This window comes from Montipora foliosa, chromosome 8 (assembly GCF_036669935.1).
Source record: "Montipora foliosa isolate CH-2021 chromosome 8, ASM3666993v2, whole genome shotgun sequence".
Classification (NCBI taxonomy): domain Eukaryota; kingdom Metazoa; phylum Cnidaria; class Anthozoa; order Scleractinia; family Acroporidae; genus Montipora; species Montipora foliosa.
The window spans coordinates 46005244-46026432 of NC_090876.1; the positions used below are offsets into that span (position 1 = coordinate 46005244).

The 21189-nt window shown below is 39.6% G+C and overlaps 2 protein-coding genes across 3 annotated transcripts; one reads left to right on the forward strand and one right to left on the reverse strand.

The window, feature by feature from the left end:
• Positions 1-2863: 2863 nt before the first annotated feature.
• LOC138013018 (uncharacterized) lies at positions 2864-5476 on the forward strand. The gene is made up of 2 exons (XM_068859979.1): positions 2864-3083; positions 4678-5476. Exon 2 carries the CDS (start codon positions 4743-4745, stop codon positions 5289-5291), a length of 549 nt encoding a protein of 182 aa, XP_068716080.1. The 5' UTR covers positions 2864-3083; positions 4678-4742; the 3' UTR covers positions 5292-5476.
• A 2429-nt stretch (positions 5477-7905) lies between these two features.
• On the reverse strand, positions 7906-19701 carry LOC138013016 (polypeptide N-acetylgalactosaminyltransferase 13-like). 2 transcript variants are annotated; one of them, XM_068859977.1, is made up of 8 exons: positions 19058-19701; positions 16644-16819; positions 15553-15928; positions 13681-13802; positions 12881-13218; positions 11957-12058; positions 11670-11807; positions 7906-10728 (listed from the first exon to the last, which is right to left on the reverse strand). In XM_068859977.1, exons 1-8 carry the CDS (start codon positions 19471-19473, stop codon positions 10564-10566), a joined length of 1833 nt encoding a protein of 610 aa, XP_068716078.1. In that variant the 5' UTR covers positions 19474-19701; the 3' UTR covers positions 7906-10563. The 2 variants fall into 2 exon arrangements, with proteins under 2 accessions (XP_068716078.1, XP_068716079.1); XM_068859978.1 differs by having other exon boundaries at positions 7907-10728; positions 12881-13195; positions 13685-13802.
• Between the last annotated feature and the right edge of the window lie 1488 nt (positions 19702-21189).

Consider the following 21189-nt stretch of genomic DNA (forward strand, 5'->3'; position numbering starts at 1 on the left):
ATATGTCACAAGGCACTGATCTGTTTGGTAATTTATGCTGAAATTCGCGGGTCTTTGTATCCAAGGCGACACGATATGGCAAGCTATAATCTTTTATCCAATTCAAAGTGTCATTAACAAAATGAGCATTAAACTTCAGTTTAGCAGTTGATGGAGTGACAATTTTGTTTCGAAGTTCTTTATAACCAAATTTCGAATACGTTTTTTCAAGTAAAACAATTTGACTACTTAAGCGTAACTTAATTTGATCACGCAGATTGAATGGTATGTAACCTGAAGAGATGCAGGTTCTCAACGAACGATTCACGCCATTGAGTTGGTAGAGCGTCTATTAAAGAGAAAGTCTAATAGGTATCCAAAGGCGAAAGGTGCAAGACTCTCAAATCGCTTTTGGTTATAAGTTCATTTTTATTCGAGATTAAATCACCCACTCGAAGGATTCCTTTCTCAGCGAGATTTCGAAACAATGATACACAGACTTGTCTCAAAAACAAATAAATTTGTTGTTCCATGAAATAACTTTTGTCAATTCTTTTTCATTTAAATCTTGTATATTTAAATTAGTTACCGCAAAGCACTTTGCAAAAACTTTTAAACATTCTTCATAAAAGGCTGGTAATTTGAAAGGAAATTTCCTTAAATCAAAGTCACAACATAAGATATACCACCAACAGGTCTCAGATAATGCAAAAGATCGTTTTCTATCCACTCAGTTGATCATTTGCCAATTTCTTGCAGATAGAATTTAAGTGAGGGGCTTTTAAGCCGGCCTCCATCTTCGATGTCACTAATAACTTGTGCAGAGCGTTTAACTTTATAACTGATTCAATAAATAATTTTTAACGAAATATAATGACCCCAAATCTAAAAGCATTACAGCAGAAGGCAAGAACATCATTCTAAAAGCTTATTCTACGCAAAAATTTGGTTCTGGAGGTAATTTTGAGAGTGCAAAGCAAGTTTACGGCCAAAGGTACAGACAAGATACATGTACGTGCATAAATAATAACGTTTACACAACAAACGGACGCTATAACCTGTATTTCACATCAGAATACTTTACATCTGCCATAAAAATCATCCAGATGTCTTCGCTAGGCTGTAAAGAAGCTTTCTGTCTACTTTTTCGGTGATTTCGACTAAATTGTTTTTCCTCCTCATTCTGCTGCCTCGCTCAAAATGTTTGCAATATTAGAGAATGATGTCATTGCAACCGATTTCGATAGCAACTGGCCAGTGATTGGCTTCTCTATATCCGACCCACCAAATTTGAACGGAAACGGAAGTAACGCAAATTTTCCACGAAAGTGCCGTATTCTTCTGAAGTCAATTGCTTGGGCAAAAAATGAGATAATTTCACGCGCGTTTTGTCCAAAGTAAAATAATTTCCCGAGTCTTTAAGCGAGGGAAATTATTTGATTTTGGACAAAACGCAAGTGAAATTATTCCCTAATTTCACGAGTATACAATTTGATTAGCTATTAATATCATGGGTAACAACTTACGTTCAGAAGACGCTATTTTGGCACTGCAGGAAAGTTGCCATGGCACCATTCTTAACAGTGTGGCCATGGGCCGAGCGCGGCTCTTGCTCTGCACGCGGTTTATTTGGGACACAAACTTCCACTTGGCCGGACTTCGAATCACTCAACTTATGATGTTTATTCGCCAAAAGCTGTTAAAACGTTAAAGTACTTAAAATTTTATGAATATTCTACTTTTTATTTAGTACAAATATATCGCCTTTTCGTGCTATTGAAGCGATTGATTCGAAGCGAGTATGAATACAGAAAAAGCCATTACTCGACATTACGTCTTTCATGGAATGTGTCGACGTTGCAATTTTCTCTTGGGCAGCGTTTTGAATAAGATCGTGCTTGTTTTGAACTTTTATTTCCCCAGGAGCGACAGTCATTGACCTAACTGTAATTTTCCCGGTATTTTTCGTATTCTTAGACAAGAGAAGTGAATTGTCGTACTGTTTTATTGAAGCTAGTTCAGAGATCGTTTGGGGTGGGGAAATTAAATATTTGCCAAGAGAACGTGACAGAACGTACAAGGATTACGTCATTGGTAGGGAAGAGTAACCACCGTACTAAAGATAGCCGTGGATAACGTAATTCTTGAATTATGTGACTTTGCTAGCCTTTACTCATGTAAAAAACAAATTAAATTTAATCGTGAATTTTAAGAAAGAAAGCTGTAAGTTGTTAATGGACCACAGGTGGATTTTTCGCACGTTGCTAAGGAAGTGAAATATTACTTCCGGTGACTGACGTCATCATATCGTGAGCTGACCAGAAAACCCACTCACGAGCAAAAGTCACTACACGAAATGTTGTTTGCATCGAAGGTTTTTCCTCGTCCTTCCTTGCGCTAGTTCTCAGATCAACTGCGCATGCGTAAACGAACTGCCTTACTGAATTAATTTTTTTTAATATGGCACGTTTCACCCCCAAATACAGAATATAGCTAAGCATTGATTTTTTTCAGATCATCTTTTTTGAACATGTTATGGGTATTTCAGTATCGTTTACCTCTTTAAAAAGAATATTTTTCAAAATAAAAAGAAAACTATTCTTGGCTGGATGCAAAAACTAATACAAATTATCATACCACTGATTAAATACCCAAATTGTGTAGCACGTAAACAAATTTAAAATTTTTTTTTATTGGTCAAGTGACCATTTGCGTGCATGATGACGTCATATTTAGGGGCATTGGTTTAACAAAAGTTGGGAATTGACCAAAATAATGCCAGATTCTCTCATTACATCCTTAGTAACGCATCCCACGCATCCCAAAAATCACGTCCGTGGGCCCTTAAGGTTATTGTATCGTTCATACCCATTCATATCCCGAAGAAAGGTCCAGATTAATTAAGACCATTACGTCATCGGAGATTTCACGAAGGCTGCGACTAATGGTGCAATCGGAGACTTCACATCTGCTACAAGTGAAGGTGCATCAAGTTCGTGTGCAGTCGTTGTTGTTAGTTTTTGTGCGACATATTGAGCAGGTGATTTTGTGTCTATATATATTCATCAGTGAAGAAGGAGTGGTTGCAGACAAGAATCGTGAAGGTAGATGTTCTGGTGTTTATTTTGGAAACGCTTATACGATAAAACGCTCTTTGAGTATCTTTACCGTGTAGTTGTGGAATGCTTTTCGCCGTGAATTTTTGATTGATCGCAAGATATTTAATAAGTCATGCAAAGCTTAAATGTTCGGAAAAAAGAGAAAAGTTCAGGCACAGAAGCAAAATTCGGGGGGAGTGGGATAACACAGAAAAGGTTTATGGTATCGCTCCCACGTCTGCGTAAGCGTGTACTTTCGTAGGGTTCTATGGCATGAAATATTAGCGCGCCCTCACGAGCGCCAGAGAGCGTGCACATACACAGCATATACAAAATGGTGGCTTTTCTAAACGGCTTGGTTTGCGAGAGACAAATCATCGTTTTTCCTTGGAAACGAGTACGGGACTTAACGATTTTCTTATTTAGTTTAAATGCAGAAATCACCTTCTTTCTCTCTCAGTACAGTGAATATGGACCAAATCCTATCGCAGAGTAAAACATTATCACGGAAAATGAGAGCATAGCTAGCACTCGTAAAAGATAATATGTGGCCTCAGTGACACTGTGTGCTTGCTACATACTCATGCTCAATCCCTGTCGACTAAATATGAGTGCCTTTATCATGAAACGTACGTTAAATTGCTCCTTAACATTGATCTAATATATCCATTCTTGTATTTCTCGCTTAACTTTCTCCCTCTTTTTCTGCTCTCTTAAAGTGTAAGGTGAATGGTTCAAATATAAACGTTTCTGAAAGCAGATAATTTTAGGAATTGGGATTTATTGAAAGTTCTCCTGCTCCTCAGTAAACAAATACACGAACCTCCCTTTTTTATTTATTAGGTTCTCTTGATATAAGCAGCTAACTGGTAAAGTTCTCTTGATATAAGCAGCCAACAAGTGAATTTTGAAAGAATTTCAAAATCTATTCTGAGTTATATTTCGATGGAATTACCGTAAAGCCAAGGAATCTACACTGAGAATTGGTCCATTTTTATTTTACATGGAGAAATTTATTTCTAAATTCAAAACAACAGAAAAAAAAAGATAAGTCACCGTACTCATTTTCATGATGATTTACCTCTATGGCAAAGTCCAGCCATAAAAAAAAAGCCCCTATTTTTTGATGCGTGCACGCCAATCACGCGTGAAATTAAGTGCAGTAGGGGTTAGGCTTTTGTGCATTATGCTAGCACTTTTTCGAGCATTTTAGTGCAAAAGCATTTAAGGCAAAAGCATTAAGCATTATTCGAGCATTTTAGGGACATTTTCCTGGAAAATTAATATTTTTTCGACAGACACCATGTATGCCCCCACCATACATTGAATACTAACCGAGAAACGTCGGATTTGAGATTAAATCAACGATGAAATGATATATGAAATGGATCATGAATCATCAATGTTCATGGATGATGATTCATGGATTGATGGTCATGAATCATTAATACAATCCGAGCCAAATACAAATCACATTCCTCACGGGAACATTGGAACCCACAAATGACCAGCTCCCAACGTCAGTGGCTTCATAGCTTACATTGTGTTCTGGTACTTCGTTTCGCTGTTTCGTTGTTTAGTAATGTCCATTGTTTGACAGGTCCAAGCGAAAACATCTGCGACTCGAGCCAAATACATAGCGAAACGATCTGAACTTCCGAAGTGATGGGTTGTCATAAAAGAACATGCACATGGTCAAAAAGCCTTAAAGTTGGTCCAGAATATCGACAGTATACCGTGCAGCTAACTCGACTTGGCGGCTTTTGCGGAGAATATCGCATCTACGTGAACGGAAAAGAGATGGAGGAGCACGCCTTGAAGTATAACCCTTGCAGACCTTTCTGTTATGCTCGTGGGCAATTTGAGTGGGAACAAGACGGGCATGCCTTCTTGTTGATGTCCAATTCCCTCAGCGGAGGATTTCGCCTTTTCATAGATGGAGTAGACGTGAACACTGGACGAGAATTCTCAGTGTTTTGGCGTCGTGCTGGATTGCCGTTCGTATTTATGGGTCTGCTGTTATTGCTCATTGGCATCGCTCTTCCTTTGATATTTCATTTTGCTTTACATCGGCGAGTCCATTCCAGTGCTTATCCCTTGGTCTCCATTGGGGCATATTTTATGATGTGGGGGCTTATCCCTATCATCCGATATCGGAAGCCGCGATACTATCCACCACAGACCGACGAATACACCTCGTCAAATGCCGCGTGATTTTTCATGAGACAGCGCTGTGAACACGAATATGATTGAATTTGGAGGACCTAAGTCTTGACTCTTTAATTAGAGCCGAAACTTCGGGATCATGCACTATATCTAGATAGAATAAGTAACAACAACTGCCTTGTGATACCTATGGTTTTAATGTTTTAAGCATAATAAAGATTTGAAGAACGAGGCATACCATGCACATTACACACCATTCATATGCAAATGATTGGTGGGTATTCTGCAGTTCAGTTGCTAGCCTGCGTCGCAGATAGGCTTGGATAAATTCTGCTCGTAAAATGGCTTATTCTGCTTGCCGACAGTGCTCATAAAAATCGCTTATTCTGCTCGAATTCTGCTCGGTATCTGCTCGGCCCGTCGGACCGTATTTATTTTAGCAAATTTAGAAGGGAGCCTGGGCCTAACCCCTGAAAACTAATTAGGTATTCGATATGCGTTTTAAATTCAGTCTTGCAACTCCTATGCATATCATTAGTGCCGCTGATTTCTCCTTCTTGTGCTCAAATTCTGCTCGAAAATCCCTTATTCTGCCGGCAAAATGCTCGCCTCAAAAATCGCTTATTGTGCTCGAAATTCTCTCGGCAGAATTTATCCCAGCCTAGGTACCGCTAAAGCTCCAGCTGTGGACCTTTTGCGGCTGAACACCCTAAGAGGTACCAAAATCGCTTTTTTAACCCCTAAAAGGTACAACGAGCACCCCCCCTCTTTTTTATATGGGGGTTCCCCCCCCCCTCCCCCCACCCCGGGGTTGCAGACGGTAACAGTGCCAAGATCGTTGTTCAAGACTCCCAACAACGTTACGTAAACCGGAAGCCACATTTGAAAATCATGTTAACTGTTCTATTCCCGCTGGTCGGGCATTCTTGTTGGGAAACAGGTAATACCTCTTTTCATAATAAGCCAAAACGAATCATAACATCTATGATTTAGAAAAACAAACTGGAAAATAACAAGCTGTGGTTATATGGCCGGTAACCAGTCAAGGTTATTCATTAAAAACACTTACAGTACAATAGAACATAAAGTAAAGTAGATATTCCATGTAAAAAGAAAACTAAAGCACTCTGAGGACTACAATAGATATAGAAATAAACTAATGCTAGGCGCTAATGATAAGAAATTTTGGAAACATGAAGCATTGACACAGAGTAAGTAAATTTGTCCTATTGAGACGTTGGTGCTGGCAAAATTTCTGGAACAAAATCTTTTAATATAAGGCATTTACATTTCTCGTTAAAGAGCTTGGTAGCTTTGTTTTTTATTGCAATGTATCTTTCAGTCATTATGTTTTCTCAAAGTTGCATCTTAAACAGTGAGACTGAAGAGTAACGATTGTTCATTTAGGTTACATTTGTAAATGAAGCATTTTGCCACTAGCAAAGCCAAGCTTAGGGGTTGATGGTGCTTGAGTGGGTTTGTAGGCCCGTATAAAAGAGTCGAGTCTGGTAACTGAATGTTTTCACCAGTGACTTGCGACCACCAGTCAAAAAATTAATTCCAAAATAAAGCTAAACCTTCTAAACCTTCAAAACTTAGACCACTGCCTTTCTTTTTTGGCCAATAATTTGAGTCCAGCTTAAGGCCCATGGCTTAATTTAGTTGAGAAGGCCATTTATATACTTCTTGGATCTCAGAAGGCTCCACTCCGCAACTAATAATTCGGTTTTCATTGGTAGGTGGCTGAAATTTGTTCTCAACAATTATTTTGTGCAGAGCAGGGTTGGAAAGATTTTCTTCATTGTCGTACCAGTTCTGTTTCCTTGTTTTCCTCTGTCTACCAGTAGGAGAAATTTTCCATTTATTTTTAATTGCCCAGAGAAGGCCATAGTATACAGTGAAACTAGATTTAACTTTGAAAAGGTTAACAAATTCGTATTACGTTAGGAATCTTCTGCTCTTAGGGTTTAACAGGTTTAAGAGGTGTTTAACTTTTGTAACACCCGCCTGGTTCCATAAAATATTGGCTTAGTTGCGATTTTTATTTCATGGTTGTTCCATATTATGGCGTCGTACCATTTGCGGATGTAATTACAAAGGCAGCACTTCCTCCTCAGTTATTGTTGGTCCGGCCGGAGTTGGACTCACGACCTCCCGCATGGCAGCTCTATGCCCAAGCAACTGGACCGTTGCGCGGAGCTCTAAAAGGCTTTTAGCTTAATTTGCTCGTTGGGTGACCTTGCATTTAGGGTAGGCCAGAAATGGTAAGCATGACAAATAGTGGCTGCTAAGTGAAAGAGAACAGAAGAACCCACTACCAGAAATTGATTTGTACAAAGGTTCAACAGGATACTGTATTAAGTAAAAGACATAAATTAAAGAAAAGCCACAGATATTTCACAAGGAAAAATTGGATTGTGGTTTAGAATTTAAGCAAGTCTTATAAAGTGGTTCAAGCAAATGCAAAATCATTATTTTAAAATACCAGCAGCAGGAAACAAAATAATTATTATCCCCATTGGATAATTTATTGTTTCATTGTGCTTTACAATCTGAGGTTTTGCCAGGCTTGCCAGTTCAATAGGATGGCAATTGTAAGTAAAGAGCAAGTAAGAGTTGAATGAAATAAATTGGACAAGCTTGTTTGGAGAACGTTTCTCACTTTAATGCTCAGTAAACACAAACATAACAAAGTAATAGTATTTATTGAAGTACACATAAATTTGACAAAATTGTTTGGATGCACACCTGCCCAACTTCATTGGTGTGATTTTTAAAATATAATTTGTTCACTCCTTCAAGGAATGTTAAGGTAAATCCTTAGTATTGCATTGCGCATCCCTACTGCGCACGATTTTTGCGTCATTAGCGCGCGCACATTAGCACGTGCGCGTACAAAACGCAAGAGATTTCCCTCAAACTAAGCCCGATTGCGAAATAAATGCTCCTTTTCTCTCAAACGAGCACGGTAACCCCCTATTTTTTTTTCAGGTATCTGCTAAGAACAATCTAATAAAGAACATATTTGAAGAAGGAAAAAAGTTTGATAGTAGAACATGAATTTTTTTGGAAAACAGTTCCGTACTGGGTGTATTTTGTCCAAGGCGAGGACTTCAAGCTAACACAGAACCGTCCCAAAAAGTGCACTATTCCTACAACCAGGCAATCAAAAACGGCGTAAATGAAGCAATACTGCTTATGTGAATAAAAGAAGCTTATTTTTCAAAATAATATTTTGTATCTTTCAAGTAACCAAGAATCATGTTAATTATGCCAAGTTTCCGAAAAAGTTTGATAGTAGAACAATTTCAAGGGAATGACCTTAAGTCTATGAGGAAGTCTTACAATCTGAATTGACTGCCATTAAAACATTACTTTCCAAAAGTACGCTAATGGAAACAAAAGAATATTTTAAAGAAGACCGCACAGTTCAAGCCCAATCCCTCGCAGGATGGAACAATCGGCTCCGAAGAAAACAACCACACACTCAAAATTTTAGGAAGTCAAGCAACTTAAAAGCAAAACCAAAGAGATTATTTTACGCAAGGCCTGTCAGAAAAAAGGTTGAAGAGAGCAAAAAAAACACACAAAGAAGCAAACAAAGAGGTACACCGACGAGAAATCTGAAGAGGAATTAAGAAAGCAGAGACCACCTCACACTCAAAAGGATTGATATGAACAACGGCCGATTCAAATGACAAAAAAAAAATGTAATTTACATGTCTATGTTCAGTGAATAAAACCTCCTATTCTGGTTGCTATGCTTTGCTCAGTGAAGACAGAAAACGTGGATGGCATGATTTATGATAACTTGCTGGTCCCGGAGAGAAAATGGCCGTCCCACCACTTAATTCGCCACACAAATCCAACAATAACAAACAACTTAACCCGCAAAGCGCTATCATAGTTTATTAAAACAGATAAAGAAGGTCATACACTTGCAGTGAAATTAGCGAGAAAATACCGTGATTATCGTAAGTGTTTGTCTTTCCTGACTCTTCTTGACCTCCGGTATGCTGGGAGCAGTTGGTTTCTTCTACGCTTCCCGAGGGAGAAACCACTGCGAGCAACCGTCAATTTCTTTGAGTGAGCCGCCGTCCAGCACCAAGGACGAATAAATTAAATTTGAACCGGTAAAACAAGTTAGTAAACTTGTTTTGGCGCTTGCGCGTGCGTTCAGCTACGCAACTGCTTCGTTTGGGCGAGCCTGCTATGTAGTAATTTCCCTCGAAATAAGACGAAGTGCATGTCAAATACATCACGTTGGGTGTGACGTACTTCGCACATGCTCGATGGCAAATCAAACGGTTGCTCGCAGTGGTTTCTCTCTCGGGAAGCGTAGGAGAAACCAACTGCTCGCAAGGTATCGTTTTGTACGAGATATGTCCAGGTTTGCATACAATCGCAAAAATCGCGATCATTAAGCCAAATAGGCCTTTTGCCACAAACGATCACACGGTACAAAATCCGCCACGCTGGAGGGCAAGCTCATTATTATTCCCCCACTGAGACATTAAAACAAAGAGATCTGAACCAGTCAAGCTTGACTTGCCTTTGCTTTAATGTCCCAGTGGCGGAATAATAATGAGCTTGCCCTTCAGCATGGCGGATTTTGTACCATGGGATCGTTTGTTGCAAAAGATAAATTTAGATAAAGCCGTAAAGTGATAGGCCGATGTCAAGTGGACTTCTGCTAGCAGGTAAGTGCGGCTCAATGTTTAGCGCGCTCGCCTTGAGATCTGGAGATCCTGGGTTAAGACCAGTTTGGACCACTTATTGAATTTGTTCCTCGTGGTCATTGGTTCAACTTCTCGGTTGCACTTGCTAAAAGCCAACTTGTTTGCCTCCAGCTAGTTGCGATTTTTAAAGTTGTTGTTATTTCTGTTGGCTTCATTAGCTAATAGACCTTTTCGGCTTGTACATTTTGTTTTCCCAATACAGATCATGTGATAATACTGAGCAGGTTTGGTCTTTTGTTTTGTTCATTAAAATGAGGGCATGCAAGCATGAATATACCTGCATGCACTCTTTTTAATGAACAAAACAAAGGACCAAGCCTCCTGAGTATTATCACATGATCTGTATTGGGAAAACAAAATGTACAAGCCGAAAAGGTCTATTGCCCTTCAGCACAAAATTTGTGCAAAAAAGAGAGTTAAAGTAGTTCAGTGCAAAGATTTATTTGCCGACGATGTCTTCGAAGCTGTCGCCCTCGTCCTCAAGCCTTTCGTGACAACCTTAACATGTCCGTAAAAAATGAACATGTTTTCGGCGGGGAAATATCCAGACGAATAGCACTATAAAACCCGCGGAAAGCTCCTTAGAAAACATGTGATTCATCATCGTTGGTCCTCTCTGCCTCGGGGTAAGAAGTGAATCTCCACTTTTGGTTCCGTCGGTTTTCATCGCATTTTCGCACAACCAAGTTCGATTCTTCAATAACGTCCAGACAGACGTGATGAAGGGGATGGCGGATGGTACCATCCTGTAAGAAAGAAAAGAAAAGCAAATCTGAAAAATATTGTAGGTAGTTTTCAAACTGTATTTTGAGTATAACGGAAAAAAGCATCAGTTAAAATGAATGATGAAAAATGCGATGCGGAATTAATTGACCCGGTTTCTCCTGCCCCCAGACTGCAACTCTATCTTTAATTTCTTCAAAAGTCATGCATACGGCACAGTCTTGAAGTATCAACTATGAATAAAACTGGGATTTAGCAATTTTAAAACCCTCTTTTTCCCTCAGGTCAGCAACAGAAGATATTATGTTAAATGTTCACAAAGAGACATATATATTTGTTCACAATCAGACAAAAAATATTTTATGTTAAATGTTCACAGCACAGTCTTTTAATTTGTTTTCGCTTCGCACGGGTTCGCAAATTAGTTGCGCATAATTTAATCGGAAGATTTGATTGGTTATCTTCTCGAAATAAGGAATGTTTTGTGCACCGTCAGAACCAAAAATACGGACAAGGACATTGAACAAAAAGACCTCTCCATGCATTAACTATGCTTCGTCGAAGACGTCAAAGTCTCGTCGTATTTCACCCCAAGCCCCTGTGCGAAACCAGTCCACCAGACGAAACAATACAAACAAACAAAGTAAACAAAAACAAACTTTCGACCTCGGATATCGCGTTTCTAGCTTTCTGATTCGGTCACTCAATCTCGGTTATCAGCGCATATATCGTATGACCTAATATGGAAACTGATTGCGTCAAGTGTTGCCAAGCTGGAAACTGATTGGCTTTGATTTCCAAGTGTCCAAGCGTTCAGTGTTTTATGAAAATTTGATGAAACAACAATTACTCCATTCGCGCTTGTTGCATCTGAGACTGGTTATAGCCAATTTGGCGCTACCCGTCTCTTTGGCTACGTACCATCTCATATCCAAAGCGCGCTCATGTAATAATTGTTAATTACCCGATGGTGGTTCCACTTTTGGTTTCCGCCTTGACTGTGACAGTTGTATAACTTAAGCTTAGTTCTCGGGCTGCTGTCGACGAGGTCCAAACAAAGTTCGTCGTGCCAAAACTCGTGTTTCTTGGTGTACATGAAGAACTGAAAAAAAAAACACGAAAAGGCATGAGATATATCTACTGAAAGACACAATTTGCACCGTACAAAGTAGGCAGCGGTGTTTCCAATCATCGTCTACCTGAAGAGTGGCATTTCTTTAAATCTTTGATAGCACAACGTAAAATACATACCTGGTTATTCCCCATTCCATGGCACATATACATGCCTGGCTCCCCACCAGGCTCATTTTTGGCCATCGTGTCCAAGCACTGGTTGGTGCCAATATTGCGAACCTATAAAAAACCGTAACTCATTTTAAAACTTTCTTTGCGCGTCTACACTGAGCCGGCCTGTATAATAGTAGTATAATGCTTTATTAGGAGGCAGAAATATTTAGGAGCACAGTGTTCCAATACTTTAGAAGGCGTACTGCACACCGTTAGGAATTTAAATCTTTTCTCTTTTAAAGAACAAAATGATATGTTGTCCTTCTTGCCAAGTGTCCATCAAACCTTTCGACGACATCGAAAATAGCGTCGGATCAGTTAATCCGTGGTTTTTTGTCCATCAAATGTTTATGTTCTCACCAGTTTAAAGTAACTAGCTATAGCTATTTAGCTTCAGTAGCTATTTTTTTGTGGAAACTATCCTTCTCAGGGGATTCCATGTTCGGATTTGTCGTCATATGACCAATCGAAATCCTTCGCACTTAATACCTATTCGAACGTTTCCGGAAACACACTTTGTATTCCAGCTAAAAATAACTTAACTAAAATTTATATATACCATGCACGGACGGAATGGCCTTCGAAAAATGTTCGACTTCTTCTTGGCTTGAAGTCAGTTAACAGCCAAACAAGAATTATACATCTCAAGTTACTTTCATGGTTCTAAAAAAAATTCAAATGGAAACTGAATAAACCGAGTAAGTTTGTCTCTTTCCAGACACAATGCAGCTCTGTAAAGTCTACAATTTCATCGTATTTGTATAGAACGCAACTCCATTGAGGGCCCATTGTTTCTGTTGTAAAAAGTATATTTTGTGTCCCCTGTTAATTTCCAAAACCAACAATGAAGCTGCGTCCGGCGCATGCGTATTTAAGTTCTCTGCTCACCTCGCCTCTCCCAAAGGGATACATATCCGGAATATTCAATTCTGGAATAACATTCTCCAGATACCACTTAAAGCTCTTGCAATTCAGTTTCTCACGAAGAGCCTTTCTCTCTGAGACGTCTCCAAATGGTTTTTCCTTAAGCTGCGGCCTCATGGCATAGAAAATGTCCTTAAATTCATCCATCCATACTTCAGCTAGCCTCATGTTATTCTTATCAATAGCACCCTCGCCAATCTTGTAGGGTTGGCTCTCTCTGAACACGTGACCAACCTTGGAACAGGGTAGGATCTCCAGGGAGCCCCCACACATCCAAATCTGAAATTCAAAATAAGTTGGACCTGTCTAATGACAAAACAAGCCTAAAAATCTACCGGCTGTAAAGGAACCTTTGTTTACAATTTTTGCCTCATTACCATAAGGCTATCATTTTCTAATCAGTCAGCCGAGAATAAGGTACTGAATATCGAAACTATCTGAGCTATCTCTGAGAAATTGAACGCGATATTCCCGATAATCTCTGAGCAATGATGCCAAGAAAATTTGAAATTTCACAAAGAATAAATGGGAAGATTAACACCTTTGCCACCCAAGAATTTGCCAGTTTGCGATCGTCAATAACTGGCTCGAGCAAACTTGTATGTTAATTAATGAACAAAATGTAGACCATTACGTCGGAAAAGATTCAACTATAAATGGTTAGAGGAATTCATCGCGCCACATAGAAGTCCCCTTGAAATCGAATACGACAACCACCATTGATCTTCCAAAAATATTGTCAGAGTGAATCGATCGGTACTTACTCACTCGAAATGAAATTTCGACGTTTTCGCCTCCCCAGTAGGACATCTCTGTGTCGTAGGAGCCAATTTCGTAGAAGTATGATCTGTCAATAGCAAACAATCCTCCGGCCATTGTAGGGGACCTAAACAAGACACTAGTTGAGTGAATGGGATGGACACAACAGGAGCCTATTAGTAGGAGCCTCCGTATGCAGTAGATCTTTGAGTCAACCTTTGCGCGTATCTTTCTATTTTTAGAACGAACCCTTAAGAAGTAAAAAAGTAAAAGTAAAACAAAAGCAACCATATTTAACGTCGACAACTCGTAACAGTAGAGAGATTAAGCATGACGTTTACGGCCAACCACAAACGGGAAACGGCAGGCTCCTGCCTGTCATAAAAGCGTGAAAATTATCTCATTTTAACTTGTCTCGTTCCTTTGAGAAGTTGCTTGATATATGGAGCTAACAGGACAGAAATGAGCTAATATCAAGCAGGGTTCTTCCATCTTTGGCAAAACCCTAATTTCACTCCGACGTTTGCTGTTTGGCGTAAACGTCATGCTCTAATAATCTCAATCTCTCTAATAATTCAACTGACAAACCTGAGGTCGACGGTGCGCTCATTTTACTTTCCCCCCTCCATCAGTGCTCCGTTTTACGAGTATTTAAAGCTACCTAAGCTACACAGAACGGAAAGAAGTCAAAACAAGGATGTGAGATCCGGGAATCGAACTCGGGACCTCTTGCACCAAGGCCGCGCGCTAGCCGACTGTGCCATCCTCGCTCCTCCATCCTCCCTTGAGCGGGAGACTCGCATTTACATAAATTTACATCAATTTGAACGATTTAAATACAGTTTTACTGCTTTATTTGTCTTCGTTAGACAATGACTTTACTCTGATTGGCCTTTTAAAACAGTGCGTGCGGAGCCGAGGAACTCGTGGCATTCTAAAAATAGAAAGATACGCGCAAAGGTTGACTCATAAGGACGTGTATGAGAGAGGCAAGCTCCTACTCATGGGCTCCTGACACAACTAATATGCATGCATGGAAGTTAAGGAGAGGAGAGTTGCGAAGTATCGGAAGAAGAAAAAAAAGAGAGACAAACAATAGAACATTGTGAACTGCTGAATGTGCTGTGGCGCTGAAACATTGTCGGGAATAAGAAATTTAATGAAATTGGATGGGTAAAGACGAAATGTAATGATATTGATCACGACGAAGATGAAGGTGAAGATGATGATGTGATGATGATAATGATAATTATCTATTCACCTCTTGAAGAATATATGTATGCGAACTCGCGATCGACCAGCTTGCTCTAGACCTAAACTAGTTCTAACTAGCCCTGCAGAGCAGGGCAGACTCCAATGCGTGGACGAGCCTCTAAATAGGCTAGAAGCCACCGTCATGAGATTGAAATAGGGTTACCTTTTCACCTCATTAGGAACCTTGAGATCCAAGACGACGACTTAATTCCACTGAACAATAGCATTTACTACCAAAGAAACTACTACTACTACTATTACTACTACCACCACTACCACCACAACCACTACCGCTACCACCACTATCACTACCACTACCACCACCGGTTACCACTGCCGCTACCACTACCACTACCACCACGACCACGACCACCACTACCATTACCACTATCACCACCACCACCACCACCACCACTACCACTACCAACACCACCACCAGTACCACCGCTCTTCCCATTCAATTGGGGAGAAATCGGGTCCTGGGCCAGTTTGAAGAAGTTGATCATGAATATAATGCAAAAATCACCTATGAAGGAAAAAAAAGTGCAGTTTCCCACGACATTTTCGTCGATGTCGGCGTCTTAGATCTTGAAAAAAACCCTGTTAATTATCAATGCACTTGCCTGATAGGATCAGCGTCGTTTTTTCTTCGGTTCCTCTCGTAATCCGGTAGGGCCCTCCATTTAAATGTCAATTCCCAATTAAAGATTCCTCTGTTGTGCCCGCCTTGGCCTCGAGCATACGAAAACGTCCTCAAATCAATAACTTCAATATCAGGAGTAACAACGATAGTTCTGTCATGTGCAATCCTAGCTAGCAGTGGTTCCAGCCACCCGTTGTTAGCCTCGCAATGAGAATCCAGGAAGACGAGGACGTCCCCTTTGGCTTGCTCGGCACCCATAAGTCTCGCGCGGATTAATCCTTGGCGAGTTTTTGCCCTGATAAGATGTACTTTAGGTAAGCGATGGATGTACGACTCAAGTTTATCGTTGAGATGCGCTAGTGGGAAAAAGGAGAGAAGAAACGTTTTTTCTTACACAAGCATGTTTAATGAAGCATTGGGAAATTAGATAAAGTTACCTCAAAGGACAAAGTCGCTTCAAAATATAAATTTGCACTATGGAAAGTACTTAATCTTCACTATTATTTTATTTGGCTTATGTTGAACTCTGTGCGTGAATGTCCTTTGCCAGAGGCCTAGGTTCGCGTAAACAAATTACAGTATGTCACCATTACAGTTTTTGAAAAGAAAAATCATCGCAGTTTGACAAGCACCTTATCAAGCAACTAATAGAACTCACATTATCTTATCTCAATGTTACCTAAGGCTTTTCATTACGTAGAATGCCACCGGTAAACTGCGTCTAATTAAAAATCAGCCATATGGTGATTAGCCACGTGCTGGTACTCGTTAAGCTGCGTGGATGGGTATCCGTCTACACCGCTTTATCTTCAATTTTGTTCACACATTCGTTTCTATCATTTCATTTAATAATAGACCATCAGTGGCATCCCTTGTAATTTTGCAAAGACAGACACGAGAACTGCATGTCAACATCCCACGAGAACGCCCTGTTTTGCTGTCAAGGAAAATCTGCTCCAATTAGGATTAAGTAGAAAAAGAATTCCCTTGTCACGCCAGCCAGGCAACGCTCTACCGTTTCAGCGTTTCCGAAAAATCTTTTAAACCAGTCGCTTGCTATGAATAACTCACCGTAAGAATCAAAATTGCTGTTATCATCCACTAAAATTATTTCCTCCAGAAAATCCGGCGGTGATCTCGTCAAAACAGTGTGAACTGTGCGTAATAGTGTAGACCACGCCTCATTATGAAAAATTACTACTACACTGGCGCTTGGCAGATTTGAGGAATATTTTAGCTCGAGACACCTGTGAAAGACACAAAGGAAAAATAGTATGACAACCGGTCAGTGTAAAACGCAGACTGCAGAATGCAGACTGCAGACCAGGGCTAAAATGCAGACTGAGGGTAAAATAAATATTAATAATAAAAAAACGAGTCATAAGGATAAAATAAAGTGTGTTTGAAAGACAATCCTATTTTACATCTTGGGGACTGCTGTTAAGAGTCCATGGAAAATGCGATCGTTGGGCTTCCAGGTGCATTGAAATGTTCAAAGTTATTTCTCACATCGGTACATCGTGCGATATCGATCGAAAAACCAACAATTATTACTCGGAATACCTGAAAGGTATCCGAGTTATAATGCCAGCTGTCTTTTTTTCGGTGCAACGAAATTCATAGAGAATTTCACGTATTCCTAGCAATTAGGAGGCGGGGATTTCATTGGTTAAGCTATGCGTTATAACCCCTAGGGAGGGATAGGTTGTAATTGAAAATATAAATATCTTCTAGATGCAAAACAAACGAACTTCTGAAATAAAGGAAAAAAATAACGTACATGAAAGCGAATGAAAGGATCCTAATAAGAAATTTTTACATCTTGTTGATACTGGCTGAATTAAACCAACTGAAACGTTAAATTGTTGCAAAATCCACGTTCTCTCTGTCATTGTTAATTGGCCATGCGTGTCAAAATAAATTTAGTTTTGGTTAATTACTCAGTGACTTTGTGCAGTGCAGTAAAATGGACAGCGTAAAAGCAACTCACGTAACGAAACTATACTTTTCCCAACAACAACAAGGATTCAAACACCTTCAATTCTTACAGAGTTCGATGAAAATCCGGATTTATAACATGCGGTGGGGCAACCAAAGCGATGGGAGCTGTGTTGGGGTTTCAGTGTGAAAGTACAAACGGGTACGAACACTCTTTATTTTGTCCTTATAACTCGTTTTTCATTATTATTTTATTCTACCCGCCGAGTCTGCATTTTACCCCTGGTCTGCAGTCTGCAGTCTGCATTTTACCCCCGGTCTGCAGTCTGCGTTTTACACTGACCGGTATGACAACTGGCGTGAAACTTGGACAATACAGACGTACAAATGACACAATATAACATACATACGTGCACACGAATATATCAAAAGACAGAACGTGGGTCACGAAAGTAATTTTGAGGATTCCGTTTTGAAAACCAATAACTGAGACATTTAGAGATTGTTTAATTTTCTGAAGAGAAATATGTCAAGTACGGTTTAAAACACAGGAGTCTCAGATCTAAAAATATATAGACGATAATACACGGTGGCCAGAAGATGAATTTTACGATTCAGTGGCAAGAACAATATATCACTCGTTCGCTGCGCTCACTCTCGCTTCTTGCAACGAGAACATAAAATTCATGTCTTTTAGCTAACGTATAATAAAGTTTGGCGAAAGATAATATCCATAGTGGAAAGTGTCTGTTTTCCCTACTATAGCTTGTAAATTAAAATTGCTAGAAATTAAAATACCAGCTGAGAAAATTATCGAATTAGTGAACCAATTCTATTAAGCCGAAAACCTACTGGTTTATAATGTGCCATATCTAAATGAAACAAAAAATGATGAATTTTGGAGTTTCCGCCGTGAGTTTGTCTTATAAACTACGCGTGACTAAAATTTACAATATATAAATACGGAAGTCATACATTTCAGTTGTAAATTCCAGTCACGCACACTTTGACATTTTCAAATGAATTTCGCCAAGTCGCGAGCCAAATATAAAAAGTAAAAGCCATTTACATTTTAAATTTGTTCCTCCCGTTGACTTTTTCCCATATTTTGTCGTTGAACGGCAATATTTTGCTAGCAGTGAAATATTGATTCTGAAATACACGAAGACTTCGAAAGAGTCACAAGATAAACATTGAGATGCGTACTATCATTCGGGCGTAATATAGAGCAATCCCCCACTTTTTATTCCCAAATTAAGACTTTAAGGACAATCCACCAAAAACACAACGCTAAAACCAAGCAGATGATTATCTGTGAGTCCTTAAAACCAAGTCATGAATATTTTATCCCGGCGTCGCGATTAAGGCTTCATGGCTGAAAAACAACAGGAACAACTCGAAATGTTTGCATTTTCGCTGCTTGATCATGTCACACCTGGTCTAAGAAAAACAAAGACTACACAAGGCTAGAACAAGTTACGACCAAGCTATAAAATAGAATATGATTTAGATGCTTAACAATTTCAATTACTATAATTATTACTCACTCCTGTGGCCGATTGTCAGGTATCGATCTCTCCAGCGATATCTTGGAACTGGCGAGTTCGTTGAAGCTATATTTTCTGTAGCCCTCTTTCTCTTTGCTTGCCTCATCGGGGTCATCTTTATCATTAAACACAGCTTTTCCCTCTTCGCCCGGTCCGTTAGGGTTTGAGGGTATCAGAGACGAATACAATGTTCTGAAATCTTCAATTGGTATCAACACGTCAGCAGTGATATCGCGATTTTGATTTCTTCTCTCTTCGCGAGGTTTCCACTCTCCTAGAACCTGGTCCTTCCCTTGCGATAATTCAACGTTTAGGCGATTGGTATAGCTGAAGATTATGATCTCCACTATTAGCCAAAACACCGATGTGAAGAAAATCGTCACAATAACATATCTCCTTCTGGTTGAATAAATCATCTCCGAATTAAGAACATCTCATTTGCGAAGCAACGTCATGGTTCAGGCTGCAATAACCCAACCTCGGAGAAACGATCACAGTCCAGCGCCCACCACCTCATGAAGCAGGATAAGTGATATCCCTGATGAGCGTCTTAAGAATTAACAAACGAGAGAAAAGAACAGCGGGTCGCAAGTGGTCCCATTTCGCCAGACACAACACATTGCTTGTGGTTGGAAAGAACAAAAGCGTTGCCCACCGTGACAATGGCGTGACAGTTTTTAGGGTATTTTTTCAAAGTAATTTTACAAGGAGCATCGTTCATGAACGAAAATTAAAAAAAAAAAACGACAGTCGATGTAAATACTACAACAAGATTCGTATACCTCGTTTTATTTTGAATCAGAATGAAAAGGAAAGGAATAAGCTTGCGTAGCTGGCGATATTGTAGACGCGCGGAATAACGTTTTGCGGCGCCGTGGGCGCGCGGCAAAGCCGTGAGCAGAACGGGAAGGAGGACTTTGAAATAGCGACTTGGCCGCCAAAACTTTATTCCACGCGCCTACAATACCACCAGCTGCGCAGGCTAAAGGAATACTGGCATCTTGAAGTTGATCTGCAGAACTGTGTGTATCGTGCGGGTGATGTCATATTTTCGTGTTACAACAAGTATCACGCGTGACAGAAATTTCTGGTTAAGAAAAGAGGCTCGGGTAGCCTACACTTTGTTCGAAGGCATTTTAGCCGATTGCCTTTAAAATTCACAATATTTCAGTAATTTTTTATGTCACAATATCTTGATCAATCTTGATTATCTTGATCAATAATTCCGTAGTCCGAAGTCCAAAGTCAACATTCCGTTACCCAACCGTCATGGTTAAGTGTGATCGTAAAATAGTTATTCACTTTTAAAACTATTGTTAACGGCATTGACTCCGATCAAAACCAGCAAACAGATGCCTTACAAGTTTCTACGATGGTATTTAAAAATATTGAATACTTTTTTCTTAACAATACCGGGAATATTATAAAACAAGACGCCTATAAGGGTGTATCCATGGGATGCACAAAACAGTTAACACAAATTGTCCAGTTACAGTGAACTTCAACTATGGGTAAACTTCGGAAAATAGCGAGAGATTACCAGAGAGATAAACCTGTAATTTAACTTGAAGTTGTTTGCTGTAAAAACTCTTAATATGAATGTTACTAAATTTGCAAATGCAAATAACAAAGCCCTGATAGGGGTTATCAAGTTACGGGATATTAATGTAAAAAATTATAGGGATAGGGGATACTTGGGGGAGGGGGGATTGACGAGATACGGGATATTTTTAAACATAGGCACGCCTTGCGTACGAGTGGTAGTGCAGTAACTTGACAGTGTTTTTTCCATAACTGTCAACTGAGCTGCGTTTTGTTTTTCAGGAGATTCAAGTTGTCTTTGCGTAATATGTAGGTCTAATGGTACACGATACTGTTTTGGTATCGTAAATCATTATAGTGCCATGGTAAACGTATTTGCTAAATACTCCCTGAGAAGACATGGGGGTTCAATAACATACGAAACCAAGAAAGATTGAAGAAAATAAAAGTAAATCGACATACATTGGCTTCGAGGCTGACATGTTGATCATTTTCAAGGGGCAGTGTCATGCGATGGCATGCGTAGTATTTTTCACACGCAGAGATTTTATCAGATGTCAATTGTTTTGCTTTTTCTGTTTAAATGTAGA

Bases quoted from the DNA above. Each gene is read 5' to 3' on its own strand.
- LOC138013018 (XM_068859979.1), top strand. From the start codon at position 4,743: ATGGGTTGTCATAAAAGAACATGCACATGGTCAAAAAGCCTTAAAGTT.
- LOC138013016 (XM_068859977.1), bottom strand. From the start codon at position 19,473: ATGATTTATTCAACCAGAAGGAGATATGTTATTGTGACGATTTTCTTC. The intron at 13,219-13,680 runs GTAAGTACCGAT...GTCATTAGACAG, and splicing joins CGAAATTTCATTTCGAGTGA to GTCCAACTTATTTTGAATTT. The intron at 10,729-11,669 runs GTAATTAACAAT...TCTTTCTTACAG, and splicing joins AAAAGTGGAACCACCATCGG to GATGGTACCATCCGCCATCC.